This window comes from Heloderma suspectum, chromosome 4, assembly GCF_057233095.1.
Source record: "Heloderma suspectum isolate Gila_16-S chromosome 4, 16-S_ref, whole genome shotgun sequence".
Taxonomy (NCBI): Eukaryota; Metazoa; Chordata; class Lepidosauria; order Squamata; family Helodermatidae; genus Heloderma; species Heloderma suspectum.
In genome coordinates this window covers 309,857,447-309,870,276 of record NC_139461.1, presented here as the reverse complement: position 1 = coordinate 309,870,276, position 12,830 = coordinate 309,857,447, and the positions used below count along the sequence as shown (strand labels likewise).

Genomic DNA, 12,830 nt, shown 5'->3' with positions numbered 1-12,830 from the left:
GGGGGATTTCAATTTCCCTGATATTTGTTGGGAGACAAATTCTGCAAAACAAGAGATTCCTGACTTGTGTTGCTGATAATTTCCTCCTACAGAAAGCAGAGGAAGGAACTAGAGGATCGGCTATCCTTGATTTGATCCTAACAAACAGAGATGACTTAGTGGATGACTTAGCACTTACAGGAAGTCTGGGGGAAAGTGACCATGTTATACTTGAGTTCTTGGTTCTAAAGGGAGCAAAAGCCGAGTGTAGCCAAATGTGTACCCTAGATTTTAGGAAAGCTGATTTTAATGAACTCAGAACAATGATAAGTAAGGTCCCATGGCAAGCGACTCTAACGAGAAAAGGAGTCCAAGATGGGTGGGAGCTTTTAAAAAAGGAAATTTTCAAGGCACATTTACAAACAATTCCAACAAGAAAAAAAGGTGGAAGACAACAGAAGAAGCCAATGTGGCTTCACAAAAAGCTTAGAGATGACCTGAAAACAAAAAAAGCACACATATAGGAAGTGGAAGGAAGGCCAAGCTACAAAGGAAGAGTACAGGCAGGTAGCACAGAATTGCAAGGATGGTGTCAGGAAGGCTAAAGCTAAGAACGAGCTGAAGTTAGCAAGGGATGCTGAAAGCAACAAAAAGGCTTTCTTCAGATACGTGCATTGTAAAAGACAGAGGAAAGAGATGGTGGTTCAACTATTAAATAAGGATGGCAAAATGAAAAAAGATGACAAGGAAAAGGCAGAAGTGCTCAATTCCTACTTCAGCTCACTCTTCTCTGGAAAGAGGGTCTATGACCCCCTCTGGCAAAGGCGAAGTACAGGCTGAAGGGGCAGGATTGCAGCTTGAGATCAATAGGCATATGGTCAAGGAACACCTAATTCCTTTGAATGAGTTCAAATCTCCAAGGCCAGATGAACTGCATCCTAGAGTAATAAAGGAGCTGGCAGAAGAACTCTCAGAACCACTGTCTATCATCTTTGAGAAATCATGGAGGATGGGGGAAGTGCCAGCTGACTGGAGGAGGGCTAATGTGGTCCCTATCTTCAAAAAGGGAAAACAGGAGGAACCTGGGAACTACAGACCAGTCAGTCTGACATCAATCCCTGGGAAAATTCTGGAGCAGATGATAAAGCAATCCATCTGTAAGCACCTTGAAAACAATGCAGTGATTACTTGAATCCAACATGGATTTGTCAAGAACAAATCCTGCCAGACAAATCTGATGTCATTTTTTGATCAGGTAACTTCCCTTGTGGACTGTGGGAATGCTGTGGACATCATATACCTCGACTTCAGCAAAACTTTTGGCAAAGTGCCCCATGATATCCTGATGAGCAAACTAGCTCAAAGTGGGCTAGATGAAACAATGATCCAGTGGATCCACAGTTGGTTAGGGAATTGGACTCAAAGAGTGCTTATCAATGGGATCTTCTCAAACTGGGGAGAGGCAATGGGTGGGGTACCACAGGGCTCAGTCCTGGGCCCAGTGCTCTTCAACATTTTTATTAATGACTTGGAAGAGGAGGCAGGGAATGCTGATCAGATTTGCAGATGACACAAAATTGAGTGGGATAGCTAATACCCTGGAAGACAGAAATAGAATTCAAAGTGATGTTGATAGGCTGGAGTGCTGGGCAGAAAACCACAGAATGAAATTTAATAGGGATAAATGGAAAGTTCTGCACCTAGGAAAAAGAAACCAAATGCACAGTTACAAGATGGGGGATACTTGGCTCAACAATACTACAAGCGAGAAGGATCTTGGAACTGTTGTAGATCAGAAGCTGAATATGAGCCAACAAAGTGATGTTGCTGCAAAAAAGGCAAATGCTCTTTTGGGCTGCATTAATAGAAGCATAGCTTCCAAATCCCGGGAAGTACTAGTTCCACTCTACTCAGCACTGGTTAGGCCTCATCTGGAGTACTGTGTCCAGTTCTGGGCACCACACTTTAAGAAGGATGTAGACAAACTGGAGAAGGTTCAGTGGAAGGCAACGAAGATGATCAGGGGACTGGAAACAAAGCCCTATGAGGAGAGACTGAGGGAACTGGGCATGCATGCTTACCATTGAGAAGACAGAGGGGAGATATGATATGATAGCACTCTTCAAGTACTCGAAAGGTTGTCACAGAGAGGATCATCCCAGAACGCAGGACATGGAATCACAGGCTCAACTGACAGGAAGCCAGATTCTGGCTGAACTTCAGGGAAAACGTCCTGACTGTGAGAGCAAGATGACAATTGAACCAATTACCTAGGGAGGCGGTGGGCTCTCCCACACTGGAGACGTTCAAGACGAGGCTGGACAGCCACCTGTCAGGGATGCTCTGACTTGGATTCCTGCACTGAGCAAGGGGTTGGACTCGATGGCCTTCTAGGCCCCTTCCAACCCTACTATGCTATGATTCTATGAAAACTTTAAAGGAGCTGTCCAAGGTGTGGAGGCATCTTGGACAGCTCCTTTAGACTTCTGACTGATTCTGACTGAAGCCCAGAGCAGATTCAGCACTGCACTGACATTGGCGCCACCAGCCTCCACTGGTACCCACCCCAAATTGTAGCCTCACAGTAACCCTGTGAGGTGGGTTATGCTGAAAGAGAGTGTAATTGGCCCAAGGCAAACGAGTGAGCATCATGATGGAGCAAGGATTTGAACCCAGGTAGCTGTGTGTGTGTGCGCGCGCGCGCACACACACACCTGGGCTCTCCAGTGTGGTTCCTCTGGTACTCTTGTGCCCACAGGCACCTCTCTTCATGCCTGCCAGACTCTTGATTAGCCTTTTTTTTTTTTAAGATATGTGAGCATTATTATTATTTTTTTAACTAGGAGGCTGACATGCTACAAAGTGAACACCAGCCTCCAGAGCCATTTTTATTTCCCAGAATGTTTCTTGGCTGGATATGGCATTCTTGGCTAAGGTACTGAGCCCCATCAGTTGGCTTCCTGTGAAATGGGTATTGTTGTTGCCGAAAACTGTGGGTTCAAAAGGGTGGTTTTGTGTTTTGGAACTCAAGCTCCACCTCTGCCTTGGGCTTAGGGTTCTTGGGCAAGTTACTACTCTTTTTGTCTTCTGGGAAATGGGTATTTGGGGCCTTGCCACACTTACCATGGCAGCCATTTTGTGATAGCATCCACAACATGCTCTCAAATTTTCCCACGAACCCAAAATGGTTAGTGACCCCTAATATAAATGGTGTGTGTGTGTGTGTGTATGGGAGAGAAATCCATATAGAGAACAACATGATTAGTTAGTGATGTGGATTTGGTTGTAAATGACCCCCCTCCACATTCCCCCCCCCCCCGCATGCTGTAGTCCCCTGCATCCACTGAAAAGCCACTCTGGATGGCTCCCTGTCCCTTGAGACCCTTTTTATAGGGCACAGGCCAGGGGCTGAAGATGGGGAAATAAGCAACCCCCTGCCCTGCATTTCCATTGCAGGAGCAGGACCTTTGGATCTAAGCCATCAAGTATCCCTGGGCCACATTAGGGTTCATTCCTATTCAGAAATGTCCAATAGCAAAAAATGTCAGTATTTGTTCCCCTTCTTTTACACATACATAAGTTGTATTCAAATATCTTATGTTTTGACTTTCCCACACTAAAGGCATTAATAGGTCTTATTATAACTTTATATTGTTTTACTGTGTGCTTTTTGGTTTTAATTTTTGTGAACTGCCCAGAGAGCTTCAGCTATTGGGCGGTATAGAAATGAAATAAATAAATAATAAAAATATCTATTTCAGTAAGTGGTCCAGCTGGACATATCCAATGTATTTCCTGCAGTTCCAGCAAATAAGATTACAGCCAGTGTTCATTTTCTGAAGTTTGTTTGGGTTGATCTTTGAATCTACATTCTGCCTTTTTCTTCCAATCCCCTGTGAGGATAAGATGGCAGCAGGGGAGATGTAGACACGGTCTAGGTTGCACTCTCCACCGGCCCCTGTCCCTGAAGGCTCACCGTTGTGTGTCCCACATTCATCTTGCCATGTTCTTTTTTAAGGAAAATGTATAAGAGAAAAAGAGCAGCTATGATCTTGCCCAGGACAAGTCCAATCCAGAGACCGGGGTTGAACGATAGCCACTGACCTGCAAGGAAAAGACAGTAGACCAGCTGATGAGTGGGCACCAGCAAGGAGAGACCCTGCACAGGGAGAGGCTGGCACATATTCATGGTACATGAATGTGCATGTGGAGCTTCATGGGGGCTTCAGTCATTTCAATGCTGAGAAATATTCTAGCTGTTGTTGCTCTTGTTCATGTGATTTTTTAAAATTGGAGTATGCTTTAATTCTTTCTTTGTAAGTTATCATAACAGCCTATTGGCTCGATAGTAAGGTTTCGATCTTAGATATAAAATAAAGTACTCAGTCTTACTGCATGGCTGTAGCATATCTGAACATCAACATCGATGGAGAAACCCCAGCTCATGTGTTCTGTATGCGCACAGAAGCCTTATGGAGCTTGAGATTGCAGTGAAAGCATTGGCTATGGAAATGGTTCCCCCAATGGCACAGTGGTGCATTGAAAAACTGGAGCACATCCATTTCTCTGTAAATCTGCTGAACTGAGTTACCTGCTTCCCTTTAGTTTGGGCTGAGGGCAATCTCAGAGGCTTTAGAGAACCTGTTTCAGGGTCTCGATTCAGAGGCAATGTCAATCTTTTAGTATGCCACGTGCAGAAGAAATCCAACACCTACCACCAAGGTATCATGCCCTACCTGGAGGATGATTCATCTGAGGAAGAAGAGGAGGGAGAGAGACAGCACAATGGGCCCCAGCCAGAGCTAGGCAAGGAACAGGAGGCCTTGGCAGACAGCTCTCCCCTGGCACCATTACAAGAGCGACCTGGCCCCTCCTGGGCAGTTCCTGAACTCTCCCAAATGCAGGAAGCAGAGCCTGAGATAATTCATCCCTCAGAACAGCGTAGAATCCGACGCAAGCAGCAAAAGAACAAAAGGAAGCCACAGCGTGGGGCCTCCCTTAAAAGCGGCATGCCGACCTAATCAGCCAGTTGTGCTGATTAAGGACCAGCTATCATAGAATCATAGAATAGTAGGGTTGGAAGGGGCCTACAAGGCCATCGAGTCCAACCCCCTGCTCAATGCAGGAATCCAAGTCAGAGCAGCCCTGACAAATGGCTGTCCAGCCTCCTCTTGAATGCCTCCAGTGTGGGAGAGCCCACCACCTCCCTAGGGAATGGGTTCAACTGTCATACTGCTCTTAACAGTCAGGACGTTTTCCCTGAAGTTCAGCCAGAATCTGGCTTCCTGTCACTTGAGCCCATTATTCTGTGTCCTGCACCCTGGGATGATAGAGAAGAGATCCTGGCCTTCCTCTCTGTGACAGCCTTTCAAGCACTTGAAGAGCGCTATCCTGTCTCCCCTCAGTCTTCTCTTCTCAAGGCTCAACATGCCTAGTTCTTTCAGTCTCTCTTCACAGGGCTTTGTTTCCAGGCCCCTATAAATCAGCACAGCCAAACAGCACCGTAGCTTCAGTGCTTCACCTCAAGATACCAGTCCTTGCAGATCCCTAGACCCTCGGCTATCTACCTGGACCACCCTCTTCGACACCCACTGACTGGCCTTGACGCTTGGTAAACAGACTCTTGTGGATTGACCTCTGGACCGCTTTGACCTCACCTCTGCATGTCCCTGCAAAACCCGCTTGGAATTCTTGTGCATGACCCTGGACTGAACTGGTTGCTCTCTCTGTTGCTCCTCGGACTATCTGCGCCATGCCCAAAGCACTTGCCGGCATTGAAGCAGGACACAAGGCAAGAGTCCTGAACTTCCTGCAGTGAAGACACACTTCCCGCTCACTCCTGTTGTCCCTAGTCCACCATCCCTGCTGGATTCCACACTCCGGGGGAACAGTTGTAAGGGCTGGTTATGAATGATGCACATTCCAGTGGGCCATTCATACGCCCGTTGGCTTGAGGAAGAGTGCTGGCCCAAGGCGTGTTGCTGCCTGAGGTGAGGGAGAAGTTGCCCCCTCCATCCCATGTGCAGAAGCCAGCTGTGCTGGCAATTGAAGCTCACGCCCCTGGCTAGGGGAGGTTGTCCTCCGCTGCACCTGAGAGCAACAGGCTGAGGAGAGTTGCAGGGCAGGCCACAGGGCACACAGAGCTCTGCCCTCCCACCCACCATTTGTGGCGAGGGTGTGGACCTACCTCTGATGCTGGCCCGCATGTGGAGGCATGTGGTTGGATACTGTGGAAACTGGAGGATGGCCTAGGAGGCCTTTGGTCTGATCCCACATGGCTCTCCTTATGTTTGCATTGCTCCCTCGCCTCCACCATCTGCTGCCTGAGGCAGCTGCTTCACTGTGCCTTATGACAGAGTGAAAGAAGGGCCTCTCCAGAAGATCTTATGGACCGGGATAGAACCCATCCCCAGTCTCAGGGGATGCTCCTCCTCCTGAGCGGAGCGGAGTGGAGCTTTAGGCTGGGTGACTCCAAACATGACATATTTTGAAAAGTGAACCGCGAAGATATGGATGAGAGCTCTCTAGGTCAGCCTTCCCCAACCTGGTGCCGCCAGATGTGTTGGACTGCAACTCCCATCATTCCCAGCCAGCAGGGAGAAGGAAGCCCGTGAAGGCTCGTCCCCAGAGGCCTCCTCATGGCAGCCGTGGAAAGCTCCATCCCTGCTGCTGCTCTGATGATGTCAGGGGCTGAACAGGGATGTGTGACGGCTGTGTCATGGGTGGCTTGGGGGAGGCTTTGCATTTGCTGGCTCCAAAGCCCCCTCGTCCCCAAGAGAGGCCCCCAGAAAGGGGGAGACTGCACCATATATCTGCTCAAGAGATGCTAAACAGGACAGTGAAGATTAATTAGTCCCTCTGTACGGGTTTCATGAAGGATTAATACCATTTGGACGTTGATAGGTGGAAGATTTTTTCCACATTGCAAGTATTTTGTGTATATCTAATTACTGATACATTCCGCATTTGTATGCTTTGTACGTTTCTAAATAAAAAGGGAAATTGTACACTTGTGAGCCAAGAGTTAATCATTCATGAACCATAAATGTGATATCCTGTTAATGAGTGGTTTAGAAGACTGTCATCTTTTAGATGTTGGATGCCAAGGACAGGAAATACTCAGTTTTGCCTTTTCATATTTGAAGAGCAAACTAGATTGTCCTACAGAAGCTGTCACAGGCCTGGGGAACTGGGTTGCTGCCAAATTGCTGAGAAGGTACGATTATGGGAGAAGTGGCAAGTTGGGAAAAGGGTGCCTAATACTGTAAATGTTGTAATTAACTGGAGTGATGCAGCTTAATACTTTCCGACACATGCTACTAGGTATGTCGGGGATATCCGCAATGGATTCAAATAAATTCAGATTTCTATGAATTCAACCTGTGGTTTCTGTAGCAGACCAGCTTTGTTGAGTCACATGGATTCTGTGGACTTGCGGTCTGGATTCTTACTTTTACAGAGCTGGGATTTGCACTAATTTGCATTAGTACTAATGCGCACTTGCGCAAAAGTGCATTAGCACTAATTTGCATTAACTAATGTACATGGGCGCAAGTGTGCATTAGCATCAATGCACATTTGCGCTAATATGCAAATGCAAATTAGCAGTAATCGAATTAGCGCTAATACAAATTAGCACAAGTAGAACAAAATTCTGGTAAAAAAATCAGTTTCTGTCAATGAGCTTATAATGGAACAAAAGGTGCCTGACAATTATTTATTTATTTATTGCATTTATATCCCACCTTTTTTCCTCCAAGTAACCCAAAGCAGCATACACAATCCTCCTCTCTATTTTATCCTCACAACAACAACAACCCTGTGAGGTAGGTTGGGCTGAGAGTCTGACTGGCCCAAAGTCACCCAGTGAGCTTCCATGGCTGAGTGGGAACTAGAACAATCTGAGAAACATGGATGCAATGGATTTAACAAAATCCCTACATCCCTAAGTCCTAGTTCTTCCCTGCTGTCTCCCTCTACATCAGCCTTTCTCAACCTGGTGTCCTCCAGATATTTTGGATTACAAGTCCAACGATTCCTGACCACTGGCCATCTTAGATGGGGCTGATGGCAGTTGAAGTCCAAAACATCTGGAGCATACCAGGTTGGGGAACGCTGCCATGATTGCTTCTTTCCAGCCACAATAAACACACACCTGGGGAATCTGGTTCAGTGAGAAGAGAAGCAGTTGGTGTCAGGAGCGCCCTAGCTGCCTCTTGCAGTCCCTTCCAATAGCCAACTCAGACGATGAGGATTCTTTCCAAGGCTTTATTCCTTTATTACTTTATGACTCTTTCAGATACTAATCACTAGCGACTAAGCAAGGAACAGCACTGGGGAAAGATAGCAGAGTAACCTAAGCTCCAGGTAAGGCAGTTGGTCCCCGTTTGAAGGGGAACCACAGGAAGACTCTGAACTTATGGGCTATGGAGAGATCCTCCCTCTTTCCCTTGGGTCTTCAGGATGCGACTGTTGTTTGAGCGCCAAACGTGCAGAGCGCCTCCTTTTGGCGCCCTCCATTGCTCGTCGCTCCCTGCATCTGCGCCGAGCATCCAGCAAGCCCCCCTCCAGCGCTCTCTCACTGCCAGGGTCACTATCTATCCCAGGAATGCTGGCAGGAGGAATCTCTGCCAGCTTCTGTGCTTGTGAGAGATGAGTGAGCACCTCTCCCACGGATTGCTGTTCCTCCTCAGAATGAGAACTGCTCTGGGGCTCTATGGGCTCAGTTTCCACCCGGACAGTTGGAAGAAAAAGAGTTAAGCAGCCACATCCCACCAGGGATGTACAGATTTCATTAAATCTGTTCTGTGTGTGTTTCGTAGATTAGCATTCCATCATCTGCTCATTGAGGGAAATGGCTTCTTCTTTTTTTACCAGAATTTCATTCTACTTGTGCTAATTCTCATTAGTGCTAATGCGCATTAGTACAAGTGCACGTTAGCACAAGTGCAAAGCAGCGCTAATGTGAAGTAGTGCAACCCCCCCCCCCCCCCCCGCCAAGTGAAAACCCGGTCTGCATGTCCGTGGAATCTGCATGACCTGGCAAAACCAGTACACTGCAGTATGTGCAGGCTGGATTCATAGAAAACTGAACTCATTTGAATCCCTTGTGGATAATATATCCAATGCAAGTTGACAAAAAGAGAAAAGAAAGTCAAGCTTCATGAGACAAACACCCTGAATAATGGTTGTGCAAATCCACATTCACCTCCACGTTTACCAGAACTTCCATTACCTCCAGCCTCTGCTTTGATTATCAGCATCACAGTTCCGTTAACTGGAGGCTGAAACTTGTGCCCGACCTGGCAAGTAAACACTGACAGGTTCCTCTCTTCTGTTGCGACCACCTCCAGGGAACTCTTGAGGGAGAACGTCCCATCCCGATTCCGGGTCACGGGGTCAGCCTTCCCTGTTTTGCTTTTGTTGCTATTCTCAAAGAAGTCCAGGCTTGCATCATTCGGATAAAATCCTTGCACGTTGCAGGTGACGGTTATGCCGGCATTCAACTTGACAGGAGAAGACGGGTTGGTTTTGACATACACTTTGGGTGGAACTGGACCAGCAAAGCCAAAGAAATCAGTGTCAAGACCTTAATATTCATGAGGGGAAATCTCTCTTGGACTCCAAGGGGGCTAGAATTGTATTCTGCCTTGGTTGTGGTTTAAAGGAAAAGGCCAGACCTTGCTCAAACTGGCATCCTAAGCTCATCAACTCAAATGCTGTCCTCAAGACTGAAGGCAAAAGGAGAAGGGTACGGCAGAGGATGAGATGGCTAGATAGCATCACCGATGCATTGAATATGAACCTGAGCACACTCCAGGAGAGTGCGCAGGACAGGAAGGCCTGGCATGCTATGGTCCATGGGGTCACGAAGAGTCGGACACGACTGAATGACTGAACAACAACAACAACAACAACAATCTATTCTTAATCTGCAGGGCTCCACCCAGACAACAAGAGCCCATGCTCTTGGTATCACATGGGAGGACATGCAAACCACGGTGGCTGGACGAGCACTCGATGCGCATAGGATCTCCTTCAAATCGAGCGGGAGGGTGTGCCAGAGAGAGTTAGGGTTTTCTTTCATGGAATCATAGAATAGTAGGGTTGGAAGGGGCCAACAAGACCATTGAGTCCAACCCCCTGCTCTTTACTCCAGTGTAAGTGCATGTGGCCCTAATTTGGATTGTGATCACTGTGCACTGGGAGGGGAGGATTAAACCTTCTCCCCAATTTTTTCCTGAAAGAGAGAAAAAAGCTCCGTTGACACCAATTGAGTATGTCCCCCCCTTTTTTTAAAGCCCCCCCCCCGCCTCCTTCCACCATGTGTGCAGAGGAATTGTAGGGAAAAATGGGGTGGGGAAAAGGTTTAATCCTCCCCTCCTAAGGTATGGCAGTCCCAATCTGAATTATACCCCCTGTGTAGGAGCACTGGAGCTAACCCCAACATCCCTACAAGGTAGGACAGGCCAAACCTGACCTCAAGTCCCAAAACACACCCAGTAACCTCCCTCTCTGGCCAAGAGGCACTGAATTTTGCACTGAAGTTGCACAGAAAGGATCACACCAACTTGGAGTTGGATAACTGTTTATTATAGGTGGAGGGATAGAGGGAAGGGGAGAGTTAGAGGTGGTAGGTTGCACAGAGGATAACAAAGCTGAAAACGTGCAAGGAAAACTAAAGCATACACACAGGGAGCCTTTATACTGCACCCCCAAGCAAAATAACCAAACTGGCTATCCTATCCTTCGCGTACCTAAGGATGGGCCTCCCAGGGTAGCATCCAGGCGACAGCAGGTCCAAGACCACCATGACGAAGGGAGACACCACGCCACGCCACGCCACGCCTCTCCCTCGACCTCTTTTTAGGGCCCAGCCTCAGCAACCCAGGTAGATTTCCCTCAGCCAATCGCCAGCTCAACCCCCAAAGGAACAACCTTCATCCAGAAGAGGCAGGATCTTCCCACCAGACCCAGCCATTATCTATTTCCCAATTAACAGGGACTGAGCCTGTCCTCGAGCAACAGGGCCAAGGAGCTGGCAGGTAACACACTATTCCAGGTGGATGCCTGGGACGTGACTCCCAGGCCAGGTCTCATGGTGGGAAGCAAGCCATCATTCTTGACACACACACCCGCAACCCATAACTGTCAGCTACATGCAATGCAATTAGTGTCAGGTGTACTTTGGCTTAGTCACTTTATTTCCCCCTGCAGCAACACAGCTAAGGGCCAAACTGTGTGTTCCCTACCGATGGTCCTTCCCCACCCCCTGGAAAAGCCTCTCTGGGGGAGAGCAACTGGAAGTGAAGGCAGAATGGGCACTTAACCCTTCACCTGCCATGTCTCCATTCTCATACCCCCACCCCACCCCCTAAAAGCAGCTTTTCCAGCAACAAGAGGTTTAGCTCTGTCCTCAACAGAAAAGGCTCATCTCTGCACGCTGAAAAGTAGGGTGTTCTCTTGCGCATCGCCCCAAGAGAGGAAATGCATTGCCTCAAAAGAGGGCACAGATTTGCATAAAATTTTATAGATGCAGATGTAGAAATAATTGCTTTACATTTAAGTAGGAATACCATAATCTCACCATAATGAGGAAGACTCACCACGTGGCCCGTCTGCCTGCTTAGCCTGCAATCCAGGTGCTACCTGTGGATGGGCCCTTCAAAGCCCCTGGGCTCTCCCTTCTGAGGGTTCTTGACCTTTATACCAGGCTTGGACTGGACATGGATACCCCCTCAAAGATGATGCTTTCAAAATAGAGGACCATCTTCTGGCAGCCTTTCAAACAGAGGATTGCCATCTGTAAAGCAGGACACATGGCCACCCAACACAGAGAGAGCCCTTTGCCAACAGTGCCCATCAGGGTCCCCAACTAATATATGCCCTGATCCTTCAACAGGGCTGTGAAGCCAGAGTTCTTGAGAAGCCATGTCATCCAGTTCACAAGTGCTGCAATTCTCCAAGTTGCACCTGAACTTAGTTCTCAGTCCTACTTCAGAAGGAACAAAGATCAAACCGTGCAGTACAGAAAGGAAGCTAAATAAAAACATCAGAACATCAGAAGAGCCCTGCTGGATCAGACCAAGGGTCCACCTAGTTAGTCCAGCATTCTGTTCACACAGTGGCCAACCAGCTGTCGACCAGGAACCCAGAAGCAGGGCATGAGCACAACAGCACCCTCCTGCGCATGTTCCCCAGCAACTGGTGTACATAGGCTCACTGCCTCTGGTACTGGAGGTGGCACATAGCCATCAGGACTAGCAGCCATTCGTAGCCTTTTCCTCCAGGAATTTGCCATTTCAATGCCCTTTCTCCCAGTTTGGAGAGATCCTACTGGAGCTCTTAACAATCCCTTTTTGTTTTAACCACCTTAAAAAATTTGGTGTCATCCACAAACTGGGCCACTTCACTGATCACTCCTAATTCCAGATCATTTATGGACAGGTTGAAAAGCATTGGTCTTAATACAGATCCCTGTGGGACCCCACTATTTCTAAATTCTCCATTGGGAGAATTTACCATTTATTCCTACTCTCTGCTTTCTGTTCTTTAACCAGTTTCTGATCCATAAGAGGGCCTCTCCTCTTATTCCATGACTGCTAAGTTTATTCAGGAGTCTTTGGTGAGGGACTTTGTCAAAAGCCTTCTGGAAGTCCAAGTAAACAATGTCTACCGGATCACCCCTGTCTACATGTTTATTGACACTCTCAAAGAACTCTAAAAGGTTAGTGAGACAGGACCTACCTTTGTGGAAGCAGTGCTGATTCTTTTTCAGCAGGGCTTGTCCTTCTATATGCTTACTAATTTTATCTTTAATAATACCTTCGACAAATTTCCCTGGAACAGAC

The 12,830-nt window shown here is 47.6% G+C and overlaps 1 protein-coding gene across 1 annotated transcript in view; it reads right to left on the bottom strand.

Moving 5' to 3' along the window:
• Positions 1–3,609: 3,609 nt before the first annotated feature.
• LOC146349009 (signal-regulatory protein beta-1-like) overlaps positions 3,610–12,830 on the bottom strand; it is a 29,195-nt gene continuing 19,974 nt past the window's right edge. Inside the window, exons 4-5 of the mRNA XM_084854503.1 lie at positions 9,215–9,532; positions 3,610–4,083 (exon numbers count right to left, since the gene is read on the bottom strand). Coding sequence (XP_084710629.1) covers positions 3,914–4,083; positions 9,215–9,532 — 488 coding nt within the window. The 3' untranslated portion in view covers positions 3,610–3,913. The remainder of the gene's footprint in view (positions 4,084–9,214; positions 9,533–12,830) is intronic.